The 22539-nt window shown below is 45.3% G+C and overlaps 1 protein-coding gene across 1 annotated transcript in view; it reads left to right on the top strand.

The window, feature by feature from the left end:
* Window positions 1-22539, top strand: part of LOC121453606 (putative histone-lysine N-methyltransferase PRDM6) — a 102729-nt gene that overhangs the window by 58025 nt on the left and 22165 nt on the right. The window contains exons 4-5 of the mRNA XM_041660487.1: window positions 10830-10957; window positions 14453-14577. Coding sequence (XP_041516421.1) covers window positions 10830-10957; window positions 14453-14577 — 253 coding nt within the window. The remainder of the gene's footprint in view (window positions 1-10829; window positions 10958-14452; window positions 14578-22539) is intronic.

Genomic DNA, 22539 nt, shown 5'->3' with positions numbered 1-22539 from the left:
GAATGTGTGGAGACTAAAATGCCTTAAGATTTTTGACTTGGTGACTGGCTGTATTCCTTGTCCTCCGTGTGGGGGTGAAGGTACCTTCCATCATTTGGGAGGAGTGGGCCAACTTTCCTTATCTGGAATGTGTGGTGCCAGACATTGTTGAGATCTCAGACTCTTTTGGATTTGGGCATCTTTACATAGGTTTCTTTGCAGAGCATTGCTAATCCAACATCCCCAATTTAAAGTGCTCTGAAATCAGGAACATTTTGAAGCGTTAACACAATATTAAAAAGTTTCAAACTTTGGAACTGTTTTGGGTTTTCAGTTTTCAGGTTATGGGTGTTCAATTTGGGTGGCTTTGTAACCAACCTCTCTCTTCTTATGCTTTGATCCAGCTTGATTGGAGGGGGGGCTCAGTAGTGAAGACTGCTTGATACACAAATATGAGGGCCACAATTTGAACTCCAGTACCCGTGATACAAGCTGAGACTGGACTGGACTCAGCGGTTCTGTGGTTACGGGGAACCCCAGAATTGATGGGTAGAGACCAGACTCACTTGGGCTTTCTGACTTCCTGTCTAGTCCAAACAGTATAAGCTGCAGATTCAGGGAGAGAGACCTTTCTCAAAGAATAAGGCTGAGAGTGGCGGAGGAGGATGGCCAGTAACTTCCTTTGGCCCGGTCTACACACTCCCCCACACTTGTGTGCATACACCTCCCCCCCTAACGTAAATGAGAGGGGCTGGGAAGGGAAAGAGCATGGACAAACACACAGGAGATTAGGAGGCACACTTGGGGAGTTCTTGGTGTCTCCCTTGGAGTGGAGAACTGTGCCAAAGCCTTGTGCCTTTGAGGCTCCGAGAAGGAGTTTGCACATGTCCCTGCTCACAGGTAGATTTGATCCTACAGACTGCTGCTCAAATAGGGTGAGTTCATGGAGATCTAAAACACGGCTCTGGGCTTTGGGATCAATATGTCAGTGATCAGTTATCCTGCCTTGTAGCTGATGTACAGAAGGGAGATATTGGACTCCCAAAGCCACCACTAATTAAACCACTTGCGATCAATACCTCTTAGTTTCTAGTATGTCCCAGGAATGTTCTTAAAGATGTGGTGTCTGTGAATGGCAAGGGATCCTGTCAAGCTTAAGATAATTAAATTTAGGAATACAAACTACAGGCCTGAAGATAAAATTGTATACTGTTTGCTAGCCAGTAGTTACACTGGTGCAACATTTTTCCTTTGTCATATGCACTTTTATTTTTTATGTTAAAAAATTATATGTATGGCTGTTGTGTCTACGAGTGTATCTGTGCACCATGTGCATGCAGTGCCCTCAGAGACCAGAAGAGGGCATCAGAGTCTCTGGGCCTAGAGTCTAAGGCAGTGCGGCTACCCCGAGGGTACTGGGAATGGAACCTGTGTCCTGCAAAATCAGCCAGTACTCTTAACTGCTGAGCTAACTCTCCAGTCTCCTATACTTTTACTTTTAAATAGTTTCACCTGAAAGATATAATATAAACAACTGTCTGACTTGTATATCCCCATTTGATATCCTAAGTCATTTCCTCATTCTTTGTAGTGTGTGAAAATATGTATAGTTAAGTTCTTAAAACCGTGAAATACATTTCTGCCTTCAGTGAGTGTATGTATGGTCTGGTCATCTTGGGAGTAATGCATTGTAAGATACTGTCTTAATTTTGTTTTAACCCATGTCCACACACGTGCTAGATGAGCATTCTACTATTGAGCTAGACATAAGCCTGCTACCCATATATTATGACTGCCATTCACTAGCAGGTCACTAAATTATCACTAGGTAGACATTCCCCATCAATTATAATGTTGACCTAAGGATATCTAATGTCCCCAGAGCAGTCTCTGGGTGTGAGCCTTTACATGTACTTGCTCATTTGATTTTCATCTCAGTCCTTAGCGTAGGGACCTTATCAGCACCCTTCCTCCATCCCCGTGTGAGTTACAGTCATGGCTCCATCACAAGTGGCAATGTGGACAATGTCACATCGTCACTCATGACAGAGTCAAGACTGTTACTCACGCTTATTATGACAAACACCCCTAGGCATAGCACCATAGTCACCCCTAACTAGACAGGCTCATAAAATGTATTTTTTCACTTCTAATACATAAGACCTCCTCTGCCAATTACATATTGAAAGTAAAATCTACTTTTCAGTAAAGGCATTCTGATGACCACCTTCACAGTCAAAATAATCAAGTCTGTTGTTCCCTTGACACATGGTTGAATCTCAGAACACACATTTTTATCTGTCTTGGCAGATAAAACGTTAACTTTTTAACTTAAAACCATAATTTTTGAACTTTTCAAAAAAGATGGAGAGGTGTAAAAATATGGTATGAGAACGGACAGAGAAAATCTTTGGGACACCCCCTCGCTCCTTCCACACACACACACAAGCATTTTGTTCTCTGAATTCTCCATCAGCTGTGTAGAGATTGAAAACCAAAGCAGCATGAGCTCACAGGTGTCTCTGGCACCCCCTGACTTCTGTCTTCAGTTTCCTCATCACAGGAAAGTCACCTGCAGTTCAGAGAATCGGAGGAGGTCTTCTTCAAGGAGATGACCATTGGCTTCTAAGCTGGGGTTGATTGTGCTTTTTTGGTTCGGTTTCTTTGCATTAAGGAATAATTTCTTCTGAGCCCTTGAATAAGATCCAAGAGCTTCCCGAAGCTGTACATCTGGTAGACGTCCTTCTGTGTATGGGCCGGTGTTGGATGCTTGAATATAAAATATGTTCCCTCGCCTCAGCTGCTTGGGGAAAGCTGAAAGAGACCCTAGCTCAATACAATAACCAAATGCCAGTGTCCAGGGCCTCGGAGATACAAAACGAGAATTTCTCTCCACTCTGTGAAAGTCATGGTTAATCCTGCTGGCCAACCCCAGGGACTACCTAACACAGGTATTGAGGGGAATGAATTCACACCTAGGCTTCTCTAATTCAAAGATACTGGGACTCTTCAGGATACTCACAGAACTATAAGGAAGGGGTGGGGAGGTGGAGAACTGTCAGGTGGCCAGCCACTGCCCAGTCCTCTCACCGTAGGGGCTTAAGTCTAGCTTTGGGAGATCTTTTCTTTTGTCTAAGCTGACAGATTGGGACACATGGGTGCCGAGTTTCCTGTGCTCTAGATAGAGTATTCGAAGTGTCCTTTTGAAAGTTCTAGCAGAACTGCTTCATCTTCCTGGAGGCCTTATCTGCCACAGGAAATAGTCTCCCTGTAGGTTTTTCACATAGTGCTCACCCCACCCCCAGTCAATACAGGAGTCCTGCAGAAGCTCCAGGAATGGTGTTGCTTTTGCTAAGCAGCCCTTCCTCAGCCAGGGCAATGCTCCTGGTTTTAACACTTCTCTAAACTAGCTCCCTCTCTCTCTCCCTTCCTCTCTCTCTCCCTCCTTCCTTTCTTAAAGGCAGGGTCTCACTGTGTAGCTCAGACTGACCTTGTCAAGCACCTCTCAAGTGCTCTGAGGGCAGGCTTGCACGCTCAGTTGTGCTCTCTGCTTGGGACTTCATTGATTCTTCACTTAAAAAGATACTTAAAACCTGTGCTGATCAAGCTGGTGTGTGTGTGTGCGCATGTGTGTCTGTATGTGGGTCTATGTATGTGTTTGTGTATATGTGTGTGTGCTTGTGTGTCTGTGTGTATGTGTGTGTCTGTGTGTGTATGTGTGTGCATGTGTGTCTGTGTGCATATGTGTCTGTGTGTGTGTGCAGATGTGTGTCGCTGTGTATGTGTGTGTCTCTGTGTATGTCTCCTCTGTGTGTCTGTGTGTGTATCTGTCTGTGTGTGTATATCTGTGTATGTGTGCATATATGTGTGCATGTGTGTCTGTATGTGTATATATGTGTGTGTGTATGTGTGTGTATGTGTGTGCATGTGTGTCTGTGTGCATATGTGTCTGTGTGTGTGTGCAGGTGTGTGTGTGTGCAGATGTGTGTCGCTGTGTGTGTGTGTCTCTGTGTATGTCTCTGTGTGTCTGTGTGTGTATCTGTCTGTGTGTGTATATCTGTGTAATGTATGCATATATGTGTGCATGTGTGTCTGTATGTGTGCATATGTGTGTGTGTCTGTGTGTGTGCATGTGTGTGTATGTGTCTGTGTAGGCATGTTTTCCCTCTGGAAAGGTGAAGGCTTTTGAGCAGTACTGGAGTGATGTATGTTTACAGTGCGCTTAGACTCTTACTTCACGTTTCTGTCAGAGTGATAGCTCTGGTTTCCCTGTAGCTGCGGTTGCCAGTAAGCACTAACGGAGGCTAAGTAGGTAGGAAAATTACTGGGAGCATTTTGTGAAGTAAGTGTGCCACGAGCCAGTAAGAGGGGCTGGGAATTAGAAAAATTGGAGGGGGACACTTTTCCTCAGGAAGATAGGTGGCCTGCTTTGCAATTTCACAAGAGAATTTGAAAATCAACTTAGGCCACATTTAAAAAAATATTAAACACAACTGGGTGGTGGTGGCACCCACCTTTAATTCCAGGACTCAGAAGGCAGAGGGAGATGGATCTCTGTGAGTTCGAGGCCAGCTTAATTTACAAGAGCTAGTTCCAGGACAGGCTCCAAAGCTACAGAGAAACCCTGTCCCCCCAAAAAAGACCCAAACAAACAAAAACAAAACAACAACAAGAAAATTTAAACACTTGGCAAGCAAAACAAAGCTGTGAATGGCTCATTTGCACATCTTGCTTTACCTGTGTCCATTTAGATTCTATCATTCCGAAGGTGGTGCCTTCCCTTTAACGATAAAATGGAGCAGTTGCTGCCTCGCCTGCCCCTGTGCTCATCATCGTAGTTAATATAAGCTGGCAGCGTTCGCAAGTGGCTAAGCTGTACTGAAGCCGCTTTTACCAGCAATCGTTAGAGTCCAACACTGGCGTACATCTTACTCCCCTTTTCATCTGGAGTTTTGTTCTAGGTAAACATAAGCATGGAAGAGAATGTCACTTCAGATGCCAGCAAGGTGGCTCAATGCCTTTCTTGTGGGGGTTTTCAGTCAATGCCCCAACATGGTTTGAAGTGAGAGAATCGAGGTGGTCTTTATTTTAGCCCCACGAATGGTATTACAGCTGATATCATGGAATCAAAAACTTAAAATCCCCTTGAAAAGTAAGAATTAGCTCTCCCATTACTTATCTTGCTACTTCTATTGATACAAGATAGAAGAGATGCACAGGCCAGAAGCAATAGTTTTAAAATAGCGGCAGCAATCACAAAGGAAATCAGAGACGATAATTTAGAGATACATATCACAAGCATCTTCCAGACGGGTGCAATAGTATAGATACATATTACAAGTAACTTCCAGGCGGGTGCAATAGTATAGATACATATTACAAGTAACTTCCAGGTGGGTGCAATAGTATAGATACATATCACAAGCATCTTCCAGGCGGGTGCACTGATGAACTCCTAACCTCCAGCAACAGGCAGCCTCTTTGTCTTAACATTGCACACACACAAATTGAAAACACAAAGAGATAAAGGCACCGGTTTCTATGTTCTATTTATATTGTTCTTTCTTTGATCAGAAAGCAAAATACAATCTAGGGTTCGGGCCGAGTAGGAGAATCATTTTGTTTAGCTAAGGGGAGTCCTTGGGTTTAATCTCTAGTGTAAAAACAGAAAAGAAAAAAGGGGAAGAAAGAAGAGTCACTGCACAGATATCTACTTATACCAAAACATTGACCAGCATCAACACTTTACCAAATTTGTATCAGAAATGAAGCCTTTAAAATGTAATGCCATTGTTTCCTCCCATTATCTTTGCTTCTGAAGGCCCCTCTCTAAGGTTGCCAGGGATCCTTCTCATGCAGGGCTTCAGAGTTTGGCTGGTATATTTACATATGATTCCTATACAACATGTACTGCCATAACATACGCTAGGTGTTATTTTGTGTATTTACATATGCTTTCTATACATTGCTTCTTCATTTTTCCCCCTGGTTTTTCAAGACAGGGTTTCTCTGTAGCTTTAGAGCCTATCCTGGAACTAACTCTTGTAGACCAGGCTGACCTCGAACTCACAGAGATCCACCTGCCTCTGCCTCCTGAGGGCTGGGATTAAAGACATGGGCCGCCACCCGTCTGCTTTCTATACATTGCAATGGATACTGCCATACATACACTAGAGTATTATTTTATATATCTACATTTGCTTTCCATATATTGCAATGGGCACTGCCATACATACACTGCTTAGAGTGTTATTTTGTATATCTTAAAAATTGGTAGCATAATAGTTTGCAGTTTCTCACTCAACATTGTGTTTTTAATATTTGTCTCCTAATACAGAGATAAGTTATTAATTTTAAATGCATTAAACAAATGGTTTTTGGATGGATCTTCCAATGACAACAGCTTCCATTATTTTTAATTCTTTTTTTAAATTTATTTATCTTTATTTTATGTGCATTGGTGTTTTGCAGTGGGTGTCGGGTCTCCTGAAATTGTAATTACAGACAGTTGTGTTGGGTCTCCTGGAACTGGAATTACAGACAGTTGTGAGCTGCCATGTGAGTGTTGGGAATTGAACCCGGGTCCTCTGGAAGAGTAGTCGGTGCTCTTAACTGCTGTGCCATCTCTCTAGCCCCCTCTAAGTCTTTGTTATTCCAAATGGTTCATCAGTGAATACCTTTGAAACCCTCTCCCCGATTCAGCAGAATTGCACTGGAGTAATTTCCTGGATGTAAAATTGCTAAGCCATAGGAAATAAACATTCTCAAACTTATCGAGGTTTTATCAAAGTGTCCTCCAATGTGACTGTTCCATAGTACATGTCCCTCTGGCAACAGGGGAACTGGCTTTTGCCTAAGAAATACTAAATGATCCATTCTACAGTTCAGAGTCTCCATTACAGAATTTACCCCTCCCACTCCGCACTCCCTGACCAGGTGTCCTATCTGTTTCTTCTCATGCAGTTTTCCTATCTTGAGAAGTTTTTTTTTCCTTGCTTCACATTAAAAAAGAATAGAGAAAATATTAAAACATTCATTTTCATTCAGAATAAACGGCACCCTTTCTGGCAAAATTGCTGTGTTAGGTGTTTTTACAGAATGAATCTTTCTCTTAATCTAAAGTTAATGCCCATGCCTTTATGCTCACCATTTGAATGAATAAACAACTTGACCTTTCCAACATTTCCGCAGGTCCTAGGGGAGTTGTCTAAACACTTGGAGCATTTTAAAAAAAAATTCTGCTTATTTAAAAATCTTTCGGAAGATAGATAATAAGAACCAGTAATTTTAGGTCTTGGCATAGTTCATCTTCCAAATTCCTTGGGTTTGGGGCAGGGGAGGCTATCAGGTATCCGTCTTAAAATATCATGTTAATATCCCACAAACATGGGTGTCAGTTCAACCTCAGAGAACAACTTCCTGTACTTGGAGCTGGAGCTGCTCCTCTGGGCTCCTGCAGTTGCTAAGTCTCACTTGGAGTTCCTTTTAACTTCTTTCTGCCTAGAAGAGAACAGCTTCTGTCTGGGAGATAAGCTACGTACAGATTTTGTCTCTTAACCAAGCTCTTCAATGTTACCAAAGCTACCTGACCATAGCGAGCAACCTAGTGCCCACTTGTACCTGCATCTCTTAGGGATGTCCTTAGTTTCTGTTTAGCTCCCAAGTTATGTATGCCCTTTGTACTAAAGAAAGAACATAGGCATCAAAATTTTCTGGCTCATTTTGGCTCTTGCAAGAAAGGTTGCCTTTAAATGTTGACTCTTAACAGCACAGACCACAAAGAGCTCAGAGCTGTCTTGAGGCAAGTGTGAAAGCCCTGAGTTCTGGGCTCCCAGGAACCCCCAGGAGACACTGCTGCTCCTATCAGTGTGTGTGGCAAGGCCCCCTTGAAGAACTCCACATGTATTTGATGACCTGAAATGCATAACATTTGTGAAGTTTTGTTTTGTTTTGTTTTTTTTCTCCCAGAGGTGTTGTGCCCACAGGCCTAGTTAGATCAATTTTTAAGCATCACAATGGCTACAGTATAGATAATACCTTAGAGCTCCTGTAAGGAAGAAGGCTCAAGGGGCTCTTGCCGCATTTCCTGTGTGAAAGGGTTATCATTTGAGGTAGGGTGCTAACAGTGGAGAGGGAGGCCATTAGGAAGGAGATTTGCGTGGGTCTGGTGGTAGCTGTGCTTGGAAGCCTGAGAACAGAGTCAAGGACAGATGAGTTGTGTTCACCCCTAGGGCGCAGTCAGGAGACTGAAGGTGTCCGGCATCATCTCAGCTTTGTGTGAAATACTGTAATCAGTATTGGCCAAAGCCGGGAAAGTCGACTTCCTCCCGCATACTGCTTTAGAATACTTCCTGATACATGGTGATCTACATTTTTCTTCCAGTCAAGTAGGAGGCAAAACTGTGGTTTCTTTGTGGACATATCTATTTACAGAGATTGATGCTGACACACATTTGTAGCAGGAAACCCGTTTCCACTCATTTCAGGTTAGACTTGGGAGCACGTAGTGTTCAGCTGAGCTCACACACAGGCTGGGCTGGGCTCTTTTACCTATGGGGTTAGGTCGCTTGGTGCTGAGGATCCAGGCTGGGAGCAGTAAAGAGGACCGTTGTGCACACTTTTTAGGATGTTCTGTAGTATTTATCACCAGCAGCTAGCTATGCAAGATATCTTTGTAAGGAAAGGGAAATAGGATTTCATCAAGAAATTTTACTCCACTAATCATCAATAGTGGTGAGGATAGTTTTGTTCAATCTCTCTGGCTGTTGACAGCAGGCTCAAGGGTGAGATTTTTTTGAATGTTGCTTGACTGACTGTCTTAACAACAATGACAAAAAAAAAAAACGACACAACAACAAATCAATTAAGTGTAATGTAATCTAAACAATTAGTGGAACATCATCTAAAGGCAACCTCAACATATCTGCCTTTAGCTTGCTGCTCAGCAGACGGATCGACCACGTAATGTATTTCCGTTTTCTGCTCTTATTCCGAAGCAAGGAATGGGAAGGAGTATTTCGCCCCAGCTGTAACACAGTCCAGGACCTTCTCCTTCCTTTCGGGCTGAGTTGATTATCAGTTGTGACGGTCCTGGTATGGCTATCCAGTCCGAAATCCACAGATGTTTGTCTTTATTGGATTAATGTTTTCCTTTTATTGGCGGGGGCAGTGGAGAGGTTGGGGGAGGAGACTGAATATCAGAAAAACCAGCGGGAGTATTCAGTTGCGTGGACAGAAAAGAAAACTCGCCCCCCACACAGCCCAGGGCCCTCCAGACTAGAAACACTGATCTGACTTAGCAGGAATGGCCACACAATGTGGTTTCCTCTGGAAGATTTATTCTGTATGTTTACTTGGAGAAGAAAAGCAGGGGGGCTCAGAAAAAGAGGTGTGGTTTCTCGGGATGCTCTGGGGGAACCCCTCAGCAGCTCCCAGGAGGCTGTACTGACTATTCAAAATATACTTGGTTCTCCCAATGTCGTTCTAAGGTCTGTACTCCTAAGAAACTATTTGTGTGTATGTGCCTGTGTGTGTGTGTGTGTGTGTGTGTTTGTGTGTGTGCTCACCTGTCTGTGAGGACAGGGACAGGTGGGAGTCAGGGGTTAACCTCCGATGTTGGTCCTCAGGAGCCATCTTCCCTGTTTGGTGGCACAGGGTCTCTTACTGGAATCTGGAACTCATCATTGTGGCAGGCTGATAGTTCACCAAGCTCCAGAGATCTGCCTGTCTCTGCCTCCCCCGCAGGAGAATTGCAAGCTTGTGCTACCATGGCCAGTTTTTCATGTGGGTGCTGGAGATTAAACCCAGGACCTCCCATTTCTGCAGGAAGCACATTGCCAGCTCAACTATCTCCCCAGACCTCCCAAGGAACTCCTGAACTGCCTTGTGCTTCCTGGCTGCCTCCACGTCTGGGGAGAGCTTAGAGAATGGCTGTTTATTGGCTATGTAACTGCCTCATCCCCGCCTCCTGCACATCACATCATGCAAAGTTCCTGGAACCACAGTGGATTCTGGAGGGGCACAAATGACTTTGCTTTCAACAATCACTGGGTGCCTAGCCAAGCTGCTTGAATCAGGATTTAGGGAGAGGGTATCCTGAGCTTATCGACTAGTTTGAAGTGGGTTTTCTTTTCTTTTTCCTATCTTGAGGAATCTGATAGGGTTGAACCTAAGACAACGATGGTGAAAGTGACTTTGGTTGAGAAATGTAAACTCCCTAGGAGACCGCTGTTTTCTCTTCCCCTTTCTGGGGATGTTTTCAGATGACTCCTCCCTTAAGGGCTTCAGAGACCTCTATCTCCTATGAAAGGACAGTCCCCCCCTCTTTCTTTTTTTTTCCTTCCCAGAGTCTGTTTCCACCAGTCCTCTACAGTTCTACAGTTTCCCAGCTGCCTTTTGCTGGGGGTCACCCAGCTCGGCGGATGGACAGTGACTGCCTTCCTCGGATGCTTTGGGATAGATGCATGCCGGAGGGCCTTTTAAGTGCCTGCTCTAATCATGTCAGTGTGGCCTCTCCTTTCAGCTTGCTCTGTTTATCCAGCAGTTCATTATTTAAGACTAGCCTGTCAAAATAGGTTAAATATTCTTTGGGAAATATGGTCACATCCTTGAGATACCACAACTATGTTTAATACAGGGAAGATTGGCTTGATAAGAGAAACGTGATCGACTTGCCTCACCAGAAAACATTTTCCTGTTACCCTCGCCGAGTTTCCACAGCCATCAATAGGCACCAGCAAACCCGAGGACCATAAATCTCCGCGGCTGACACGGAGAGACATCAAGGGAAACAGGGAAAATGATTGCTGATGATTCGTTCTAACTACTTGACCTTCTGACCTCTTCTCCAGATATATGATCAAGATGGGACACTACAGCACTTTATTGATGGTGGGGAGCCTAGTAAGTCGAGCTGGATGAGGTATATCCGATGTGCAAGGCACTGTGGAGAGCAGAATCTAACAGTAGTTCAGTACAGGTAAAGTATGTCTTGATTTACCGCTGGAGCCCGTGGGCTTGCACGTGCGAACTTAGGCTTGCTGCGAAGTGGTTGCAAACATCCCGCAGAACCCCGTAGAGATCTAGTTTTCCATGCCGAGTTGCTGAAGTGCCTTAGTTCCAGGGGCAATAACAAGGGTGCTAGCGGATGCCCTCTCTGACTATGTACATGAGCTGAAGTTACTCTACGCCTTGGCTTGAATGTCCGTAGGGACCCGAATGAGTTTGGCAGCCCCACCAGCTTGGGGTTAATCCCCCAGCAGATGTGAACACATACACACACACACACACACACACACACACACAAATGGAACTTGGAAACTCAGTTCCAGCTCTGTTCCTTTCAGTCTCCATCAGTCTGTCTCTCAGAGAGAGAGAGTTAGGTTCATTTGGACCAAGGTCTGGAGAATCAGGAACTTAATCTTCCAAAGCCGGCCATGCTCAGACCCAGGACTGAGACGCCGCAACCTCTCCTGCTCTCTCAAAAGTTTCCAGTGCATCTGGGCCTGGCCCCTTAGATGATTTCAGCTGTGTTCCAGGTGATGTGGTGGCTTCAAATTAAAGAAAAGAAGCCCCACCCCCACCACTGTTCCCTAAGAGGAATGGGCAGCGCCCCAAGAGTGACAGATCCAGGGAGAGGTAACTGTACTTTTCAGAGTCCCACAGGGATAGAGCAGGAAGCCCCCCCCCCTTCTCCATGCACCTGCTGGCCCCACCCCCTGTTCCTAAGGAAGGCTGGAACCAAGATGAGAAGGCAGAAACAGACCGAACAGAAAAACAGCCCCACCACTAAGCCTTCTCCTCTCAGAATCCCTCGAAAACATGTGCGGTATAAATATATGAGCTCAGTTATAAACAGCCGTGTTCCCTTCAGAGTCAGAAGCAACTGTTTAGCTTTATTGGGCACCACAGACACATCAAAGCCGAGAGCCTTGTGTCGGCAACTTGGAGTTCTGCCTGGGGCTATTTATTTTCCTTTTTTTTAAAGTGAAGTTTTTTCTTCTTCTCTCTCTCTCTCTTTAAATTTTTCTTTATAGCTTAGAGGTGCACCAATTTGGCTTGCTTGCTCCCTGAAGGTCTCCACTTCTAAAAAGAACCTACTTGGGCAGTGTCTGACTCATTGCCTGGGTTCCCCATGCAGTTTTATTAAGTAACGGTTTACGTGAAAGAGTACAGGAGGCTGTTTGGTTAACACCGGTGCACACCCAGCAGCGCTCTGTGTTTGCTATCGGGAATTTTCTAGACAACCCTGAGCTCCACAATTAGCAAAGGTTGTGCTTGTCCAGTCAGCAAGAGATAGTTTGGCCACTTCTCTAAAACAGAAATACCAAGGGAACTATTGAGGCAAACTCTAAATTTGGGACAAGAACCCCTCAGGGGAGAGGAGCATGAGTAAGCCATTACCTATCTGTCGATATTAAGTGAATTTTACAACTCTCCTTTCATGAGGGCGCTGAAGCTACAAGCTCACTCTCAGCCGATCTGTTTTGGATTACCGCAGATCTTTATACAATGAGCTACAAAAACACAATTTAAAAAAAAAAAAAAAAAAACTGGCATCCATCACTAGTGACCACGTCCAAAAGTAAGAAAATAGAAAAGTTGGGCCCCAAAGAGCCAGCCTAATTTTTATTGTACATGAATGTCCTCTTCACAAAAAGTCAGCTGGTTTAAATTCATTCTGTTATGATTTGTAATATCTAAATGGAATTTTCTTCAAAGCGCCCTTGATTGATTGACCCTTAGCTGAACGTTTTGTTTTTATTTTGAGGCTGACAATAATGTTTGTTGGCATGTGTTCTGCTTCAACTGTGTTGGGACGCCATGAAGCTATCTTTATGAGTCATCCAACCACAATACTAAATACATGTCAGCAAAGGAAATATTATCTGAAAAGGGAAAAATCCCTTTGATGTGCTTCAGCATGCAGGGATTTCTGCAAGCTTTGGAAGCTCAGGGTGCTTGTCAGGGATGGTGTACGCTTACACATTTCCCCCCCTCTTTCGGCCTACTCTGTGCCCCAGAAGACCACCCATCGCTCGAAAACAGTTCTGCTCTTTCAGCGGCAAAGTGTGTCATTTGGTTTTAGCACATTCATTTGCCGGGCGCTGTGTTTACACGAAGGGAAGGCAAACCCAGAGATGAAATGTTACAAGGGTGAAGTACAAAGTAGACTCAATTTTTCTCAAGTTAGGAGATGTCAGCGATTTATAACACAGTTCCAATTTTGATTTTTTTTATGCGGCGGTGGAAAAAATTAATAAAATGCGCAGCTCCTAGAGGTGCCAAGGCAGGAAGGGCAGTGAGGACTGGACGAGCAGCTGGAGTTTTTGTCAGATATTCATAGAATGTTTGGGAAAAACGTTCTGCTTAGCTAGCAGTGCCCTCGTGAGACAGAATGGCAGTAAGTAAGGAAAATAACAAGATAAATGAAATTTTTGCAGCCGTAAGTAAAATATTGAGAATCTGCACTTTTTTTATTGATCTTTATGATCCTATTGCCAAGAGCCACTTTGTGGTGACAAAGTGTGTTGGCAAGTGCATATCTCACTGCCATGAAAAATGTGGAGACAGATTCCCCTTATGTCTGCAGTGTTCTACAAGGGACAAATTACGCTGTTGCAGCCAATTCCTTACAGAAAGGCGGAATTTAAGGCCCACCAACCCTAAAACACTTTTATCTGGAACTTGAGGCTAATATTTGTAACAATCCTTCATTGAGAAAACCAGTCTGGACACCCTCATTCTTTTCAAAAATCTGTAGATTTTTCTTAACGGCACCAAAGCTGCTGCTATAAAAGATGCTTATTTCTTAGAACCCTCACTCCATCACCCTGGGTGTAATCTTTCAGCCCAAGGAAAGTGCTCCTCTTGTATTTATTGAATTTCCATCCGTCTCACACAAGAGGGCTTTTCTCTTCTCCTACATCAAACTTAAGGGGGTGGGAGGGGGGAGCAGGTGGGAGGGTTTTATTTTTCTTCTCTTAGTCCTTATATTATTAAAAGTTGCTTTATTTTATTATGAATTTTTGGGGACTCCCAACATCACAGTGACAGACGGACTACCTGTAGTGCTTTCTCTTCAAATAAGAAATAAATAAAACGTAAATTGATTTTCTAATGTGGTTGGGCAGCTCTCACTGCCTATGTAGTAGCCACTGGGAAGAATTTTCTAGTTATCGTGAGAGAGAATTTTTATTTTTTTTTAAATGAACTTTTCCTTCCCTGCTGTCTCCTGGGCCATATATCTGTCTCCCCAAGACCCTCTGTGAAGGGGCCCTGTGGAAATAAATACATTGTTTATCACACTGAGTTACAGGCTCTCCTCGACGGCTTGGGATCAGAAGGTGGGTGTAGATTTATTATAAACTGTTTAGGTGGAGCTGGGCAGAATGTTTGGGGGACAATAAAAATGCGGTGGGGACCTATGAGCATTACGTCTGACTAAGATGGGTTTTCTTTTGTTTTTAAATAGGTCGAATATATTCTACCGAGCCTGTATAGATATTCCCAGGGGCACCGAGCTTCTGGTGTGGTACAATGACAGCTATACGTCTTTCTTTGGGATCCCCTTACAATGCATTGCCCAGGATGAAAACTGTAAGAACCTACTTTAGTTCTGAATTCACACTAAAAACGTACCTGTTTCGGAGGGAACTTTTAAAGAATGCTTTTGAAACTTCTTTTTGAATGTGGTTCACTGTGATACGTAAAGCAAACATGCACGGGTCATTCCACCGCTGCTTCCTTTCCTGGCCAGCTCTTTGCCTGTTTACAGTTTCAAAGCCTTTGCCAGACTTTTAAAGAATTGCTGACAAAAAAAAAAAAAAAAAAAAAAAAAAAAAAAGGAAGTCAGCTGGTCTCTAGTGCGTACCCACTCTGTGTCTGCTTTAAGAGGGGAAGCGCCAGGGTCGCTGCTCTGAAGGGAGGTAATCTTGTTGGAACCACAGGCAAAACAAAACTAACAAAGCAACATCCCTCAGTGGAGACTATCTCCTCGGCAGCTGTTTGGGTGTGAATGAGGAGAGTCAGTCGTTAGAGGAAAAGGCTGTGGAATTGGTGTCTTTCTAAGTTTTCTCATTGAAAATATTTCTCCTATCATTGTTATCTTGCTAACTATGACCTTTAAAACAACAATAGGATATTTAGACTGGTGGGAACTTGAAGCAACTTCTACTTGATCTTCTTCCAAACTCAAGTATCGATGCTTGGGCAACCGTTCAGGTGATGTCCATATTTGGAACAGATTTAGGCAGTCCCAGGGTGCACGGGGGAGAACACTTGTTTCAGGGGCGCTGTCTTTTCCTGTCGCTAAGCTGACTCATCTGTGAAATGATAATTGGATATGCTGCAAGAGAGAAACAGAGACAACAGATGGATTTGTTGATGGGTGGAGAGCTTCGTCTTGGAAGGAGCGGTCTTTTCCTACTTCTGTCTCAATTCTCTCTCACGCACTCATCCTCCCAATGCCCTCGCTGCTGCTCAGCACAGTGCCGACCTTGTTTTTCTTGTCTTTGATCCCATTGAAAAATAGAAAATCCTTACAGAGCACACTAATACCAACTTCTCTGTTTTTTGCCCTAATTCAAACCAACCTCAAATGAAGACGTGTATCTTGGCATCCTCCTGACTTGTGGAGTTTCCCCAGAAGTTGTTCTTTCTGCTGTGATATACCCTGCTGTGTTAGAGCGAGTGTCTGTTTCCAGGGGAGCAATCCCCATGTGGGACATGGCTGGGTTGCTGGCTTTAGAGCAGACACATGCATGGAGACCACCAGATTCTCCCTTCTCCAGGATAACACCATCACTACCTCCCTCACCACAAGAACTAGAACATCTGGGGTAGAGCCATGGGTGTTCTCTGTGCCGGAACCAGACACAAACTCAGCTCCTATTCTGGGAATCCTGCATTGTTTTTTTCTTTCCTCCTTGACTATAACCTGCTATAGACCGTGAAGATACTGTGTTGTATTGAGGACTGTGTAGTGTAAGCCCATGATGGTCAACAGCACTGATTTACAGCTTATAGTTCAGTCATTGATTCCTGTATTTATTGATCACCTGCTAGGGGCCAATCTTTACTTCATTTAGGTGCCATCAATGCAGAAGAAAGAAAATAGTCAAGAAGTCCTACCCTCATGGAGCTTCTCTCTAGGGACAGGGTGTCATAAATATGTAATTAAATATTTACATATTTACACAGGTGGTGGTGTATTGTGGAGGTACTGAAGCAGGAAGGGACAGTGTGCTAGGTGTTTGGGACTGCAGATGTGGGGAACGACTTGAAGGAGTCCCCACTGGCAAGCTAGGCTTTGATCAAAGACTCAAGGAGGTGAGGGAACGAGTCAGACGCTGCTCTAGAGAAGAGCATGGCGGGCCATTCAACTAAACCCCTAAGAGTTCGTTGATGGAAATGTCCCTTAGATGTGGCAGAGCAATCGCAGAAGTTGGCCCAGGTACGGTGAAGTGAGTGACAGGCAGAAGATAAGTCATGTTCAGGTGAGTGTGTGCGGGGAGCACATATCTGGTCCCCTGTGAGGAACCTGCCTTTTGCTCTGGGAGCCTGGTGCTGAGGCTGGGATGGAGTTTTGAGCAGTAATGCGATGGTCTGACCGAGGTTGTAAGGGGATCCCTCTGTCTTTTGAGTGCAGATTACAACAAGCACAGAGAGGTAGCACTCAGGAGCTCTTGTAGAAACCAGGGGAGAAATGACAGTGGTGTGGACCAACATGGAAGTGATGGAGGAGGCGAGACGTAAGTGGACACGAGGGCTATCTTAAAAGCAAGGCCAACAGCATTTCCTGACATTTTAGGTACCCAGAAAAAGGTGTCTAGGATGGCTGGATCTTCCAGTCTAAGGAGTGACAATTTTCTGAGTTTAGAAGTATGAATGGGAAGTGTGGATGACCACACAGGAATTGGCATGCTTACTTGTAGGAGTCATATGTTTGTAGGGATAAGTCCCGTCCCTTAGGGGGCGTGTTCGCCTCGGGCTAATGTTGGCCTATAAATTTGGCGAGTGTGCTCCCAGCCGTCCCTTTCTGCTTTCCTGGTCTCCGTGGGAACGGTGGTTCTGTAAGTCTATTTTGCCATTAAAGTTATATATATTTTTACAATCTGTCTGCATTCGTTTACGCCGTTACATTTTGGCGTCCAACGTGGGCTATTTTGCCCCCGACTCAAGCGGGTAGCCCGCTAGCTAACACATCACCCTCCTGGGTGCTGTTTTTTAGTTCGTGACTCCGGCCCCAGTGCCAAGTCTGAGACATACTGGGCCACACAGGCCCATTCTGCCTGCCTTGGCTAAGTTTGCAGTGGAACCCCACTGCCTGAATTAGCAGAAGCTCAAGTACCTGCGGTTTTGCAACAAAAGCTGCCACAGCGGCAGATTTGGTCTGATACAAAGTGACTTAGCCGGGCGGTGGTGGTGCACGCCTTTAATCCCAGCACTTGGGAGGCAGAGGCAGGCGAATCTCTGAGGCGTCTGCTCCCGAGAGGAGAGCTGTGGAGTCTGAGCTCACTTCCTCTTCCTCCCAGCGTTCTGTTCTGTTTACTCCTCCCACCTATCTAACCAATGAGAGCCAAGCAATTTCTTTTTATTTAACCAATGACCTTCCTCCATCATATGTTTGTACATTGGTTTCGCCTCACAAGGCCATTGCATGCATGGGGGTGCCTGGGGCTGGAGGGAGGGCATTTGACTGCCCATTTGCCATTCCTAGCAGGCGGGCAGGTGGTCTGAGCATACCAAGTAGTGTCCAGATTCAGGGCCACAGTGCCATTAAAAATTCGCTTTCTGGAACAGCACACTGTTTGCGTTAAGCCGTTTCTCCTGCAATTGCACCTGTATGAAGCCTTCTTGAGGATTCTGGCTAGAGTATTAAGTGAACTCTGCCAGGGCACATTATGCCATTTCTCTCTCGAAATTGGAGTGCTGTGCAGTCTGTGGCTTCGGTAGGAAAGCTAAGTTGCCCCTTTCAGGGTTCAGTTCTGAGTTCTCAGTGAGGATTGAGGGATGTTTAAAGGGAATTAAGTCATCCTTTTGAAAGGCTTAATGGTGACAATGCCTCTTTCTCCAGAGGGTGTTAGGAGAATTTTATTTCACTTCCTGTCTCAAAGCCATCTATCTGCCATGTGACTGGCCACCCAAGAAACACAGCAGAAGGCTTCATCAGATAGTGAGAGGAGAAATATGACTTCAATTGTGATTCTGAGATAGCGCCTCCTTCCATTTGATCACAGAGTGGCCGGGGAGTGCTCTGTGATGGCAATTCTTTATGCTGTGCTAAGAAAATCCTCTCGCGACTTAGACATGCAGATGTGTGAAGGGGCATGGCAGGGAACTTAGCAGACAGCCTTCCTCACCCTGAATAATTTAGATCATCTCAATGGAGCAGCAATTGTAATCAAGAGGAGCTCCTTGAAATCAAAGCCTCGCCAATCAAATGTGCTTCCTTATAGTGCTGCAGGCAAAGCCTGTGTTGCGTGTGTGGGGCTGGGGAGCTGCCTCCGCAGGTAAAGGCACCACCACGCCTGATGGCTCTGCATTCCATCCCCCAAATCTACATGGTGCAAGGGGAGAAGCTGATGCCTGGACGTTGTCCTCGACACTTGTGCATGCATGTACACACACACACACACATATGCACACACACATGCATGCACACACACACACATCCACACACATATTCACACACACATGCTCATGCACACATACACACATGCGCGCGCACATACACCACAAGTGAGTACTCACTTGCGTGGACTCACACACATACACACCACACACAGTTAAAGTAAAGGTAGACTGGATAAAGATGAGGCCTTCTATCACAATTAGGAGATTAAAAGTTATCTCAGACAGATTTCCCTTTGTTAATGAAATTGGTCCTGGATTAAGAAACCCAAGGAAAATGTGACTTCGGTTAGTGAATCGTTCTTATTAAGCACTTTCGGTTATGAAAGCATCATGTTCTCCCCATGTTTCTTTCAACATGCAGCATACACACTTCCCGTTGGTCATGCACAGTGGGACCTGGGGCATCGTAAGTGCCCCCCTCTGTCAGCAGCACGTAGCAGTGGGGCCACTGGGTACATGAACTGCCCGGACGTGCCAGCCAAAGCCGCCTGGGCTGGAAGAGGAGACAGTGCTCCACACAAGCCTCTGGGCTCTGGAAGCAATTCCTACGTTGTTTTCTTTTTTGAAAAAAAAAAAAAACTATAGTTAAAAATGTAAGAGAGCTCCAAAAGGGAGAGCCCCTCCGTCCACTGTGGGTCTTTCAGAGCCAGGAGGAATGCTCCTGTCGACAGATCACATCCGCAAGAAGGGGTGAGGTTGCCCTGAGCTTCCAGTGGGGGATTAGCTCCTGCAGAGTGCAAAGACCGAGTGGTTCATATTCTTTTCAGAGGAAATTAAAAGAAAAAAAAAAAGAAAGGAAAAAAACCTGAGAATAAATGTTAAACAAGTCTTCCTACTGCTTTTTCTGTATTCGTGTATGAAGCTGAGGTGGCAGAATGTGAGACTTGATGGCCATGCGGGAGCTGCGCTCAATTAGACCCTGCCTCCAATAGGCCTGCTCCTTCTGGTTCTCAAAGAACAGCAAATAAAAAGAACCACCTCTGCACACGGCCTCTCATCCCCTCCCTCTACTAACAGAAGGAATCCAGCCTAAGGAGACGCTGCTCAATCCTTTATCTGTGATCTGTGTAACCATTAGGATACCACGGTATCATTCAACCCAACAGCAGTATCTGTGCACACAAGGGCTGAAAGGAAGCGTTGTGGTGGAGTGCAGAAATGCAAGTCCCATCCCCAGCTTTGGAGGACAGAGAAGGTTCATTAGTATACAACTTAAGCATTGAAGTCGCTCATTGAAGGTACCTCTTCGGGTAGCTACAGCAGAGCGGAGGGTGTTAGGTTGAATATGGTCAGAAGCCAGAGCACCTACTCCTACACACAGAGAGACGCTGGGATTGGACTCCTTACACACGTTTGAGTATGGCCAGGTACTATCGTTTCTCTGAATGGAGACGAGCAGAATCTTGACTCCACCTCCCAAAGGCCCAGCAATTGTCCATTTTGAGATGTCGTGAAAGCAGTAAATGCCTTGCTATAGCTATAGAATGGTCTAGGTCTTGATTTTTATCCTATCTGCCAGAAATAAAAGTTCCAGGTCAAGAACCTAACACAAAAATTGGCCAAGGCTGGGGAGATGGATCAGAGCCTTGCGAGCTTGAGGACCTGAGCTAGGTCCCTCAGCCCCACTGGAGCTGGGCAAGGCGGCACACACTTGTCACCTCAGAGCTGAAGAGGCAGAGGCAAGTGGGCGCATGGGACCTGCTGCCTAGTCAATCTAGCTGAATAGGCAAGTTCCATGGCAATGACCCTGTCGGGGCGGGGGGGGGGGGATAGCCAAGTTTGTCCTGTAGTTTCCATGTGCATATGCACACACACACACACACACACACACACACACACACACTTATCCTAGAAGTCAAGAAACCTGTAGAATTCTAGAAAACACAAAGAAGAAATGGGACACTTGTTCATCTTTATCAGAGGTAGTTAGCTACCCATTGGAAGGGTGACAGCAAAACCTCAGGGAAGAATGGCAAAGGAGGAAGGAAATACTGGAGAGATGCCATTGTATTGTCACCCAGGGATGTTGTGTGCCACTCGAGGTCTTGCTAGATGACCTTATCAAGCACTCTTCTAGCGCTTGGACGCGTGGGAGGGGCCATCTCTCAGATGGGTTTGGCCTTCAGCACCTCCATCAGCATAGCAGAGTCACTGCACCCTTGACCACAGAGCACTCTGAACTGGACAGCGGTCCCCAGGCAGTGAGTGGTCGGTGTGGAGGCATAAAGCCTGGCTGTCCTCCCTGAGAGGACTACTCTAAAAACTTGCCAGCCCCCAGCTCATCTGTCTTTAACTGTCCCTGTCCTGCTTTGGTCACTCTCTAACGCATGGTGACCCTCCAAAGACTCCCCAGACTCCCCAGACTCGCGCACAGAACTCCACACTGGATCTTGGTCAATAGGCAAAGAGGTCTCTACACAGATCTCCAAAATCTCCCTCTCAGAGTCCATTTCTGTAGATATAAGTCCCGCCCCTTAGGGGGCGTGTTCGCCTCGGGCTAATGTTTACCTATAAATCTGGTGAGTGTGCTCTCAGCACTAGCTTCTGCTTTCCTGGTCTCCTCGGGAACGGTGGTTCTGTAAGTCTATTTCTCCATTAAAGCTGTATATATTTTTACAATCTGTCTGCATTCGTTTACGCTGTTACACATTTCCCAGGTACCCTAGGGTCTGTATTTTCTTTTGTGGAGGTCTGTAAGACTTCTGTGACTCCCAGCCTCAACCATGAAATTGTCTTCCCAACATCCTTCACTTCCATCCCGCACAGAAACCTCGCCCTCAGGGTGTTGGGACTGGAGTCGTCATGTCCATTCCCACAATCTGTCTCTCTCCGTGTAGCTCACAGGGCTCACTTCCAGTCATCCAACTGTGACCTAGACACGGCACTCTCTCTCACCAGGCCCTGTTGTGTGTGTGTTCCTCGTGTGTCTCATCTCTGTTGCCACCCTCCCGATCAGGGTCACACGGTCCACTCAGGGATGCACCACGAAGCGACCTCTTTAGGGTCATCGCAGCCAGAGTGAAATCCCATTTATTTGCTTATCTTATTCTAGTTTATCCACTTGTTTTATCAACAGATAGTTTGGGCTCATAGATCAAAGTCCACAGAGTATTACAGACATACAAATCACCAGCTAAGAGATAATGAGGGATGTTGACAAATTCTTAGCTCTTCTTCCAGAAATACATTTTTGCCTCTTCAAGCATCTAAGTACATTCTCCCTTTCTGTTTTTTTTTTTTATTCCTATCTTCCATTCAACCGTCTCCCCTCTGTCTCCACTTTTTCAAGAAAGCCTTTGTTGACCTTTAGTTTCTGATCTTCTTGCCTTAGCTTCCCAAGTGACTGGCATCTTAAGTGTTCACAACCGTGTTGGGCTCCTCATCTACTTTTTTTGCAAATGTGCTGGTAGCATATGGTCCATACTGGTCACCGTGGATTGATGCTACCCTGAAAGCAGGCATCTGGTCCCCTCGAGCTCTGGTTCAAAACTCTTTTAGACTTGCAAGGACTCTTCCCTTGAATAAGTAGCTCTTTCATATGGGATGCTATGAGCCCCACGTAGTCTCCAGCTCACATACTAACTTATCTTCAGATAGGATCTCATGTAGCCCCAGCTGTCCAAAACTCGCTGTGTAACTGCGGATGACCCTCAAGCTTCTGACCCTCCTGCATTCACCTCCCAGCGCTGGCTTTAAAGACATGTGCCACCATATGTAGTTTTATGGGGCTGTTGGGGATGGGACCTAGGGATTCGCTTCTTCTAGGCAAGCCCTCTACTAACTGAGCTACATCTCCACACCTGGGGTTTTAATTAAAACACAGCAGGATGTGGTGGTCCATGTCTGTAATCCTAGCACTCAGGAGGCAGAGGCAAGATGGTCACAAGTTCCAGGCCAGCCAGGACTATCTAATGAGGCCTGGCC

The sequence above is a fragment of the Microtus oregoni genome, unplaced genomic scaffold (assembly GCF_018167655.1).
Source record: "Microtus oregoni isolate MIOR12 unplaced genomic scaffold, Mior012 000011F_ref0000422, whole genome shotgun sequence".
Classification (NCBI taxonomy): domain Eukaryota; kingdom Metazoa; phylum Chordata; class Mammalia; order Rodentia; family Cricetidae; genus Microtus; species Microtus oregoni.
Note: the sequence above shows the minus strand (reverse complement) of the source record. Positions and strands in the feature narration are given on the sequence as shown.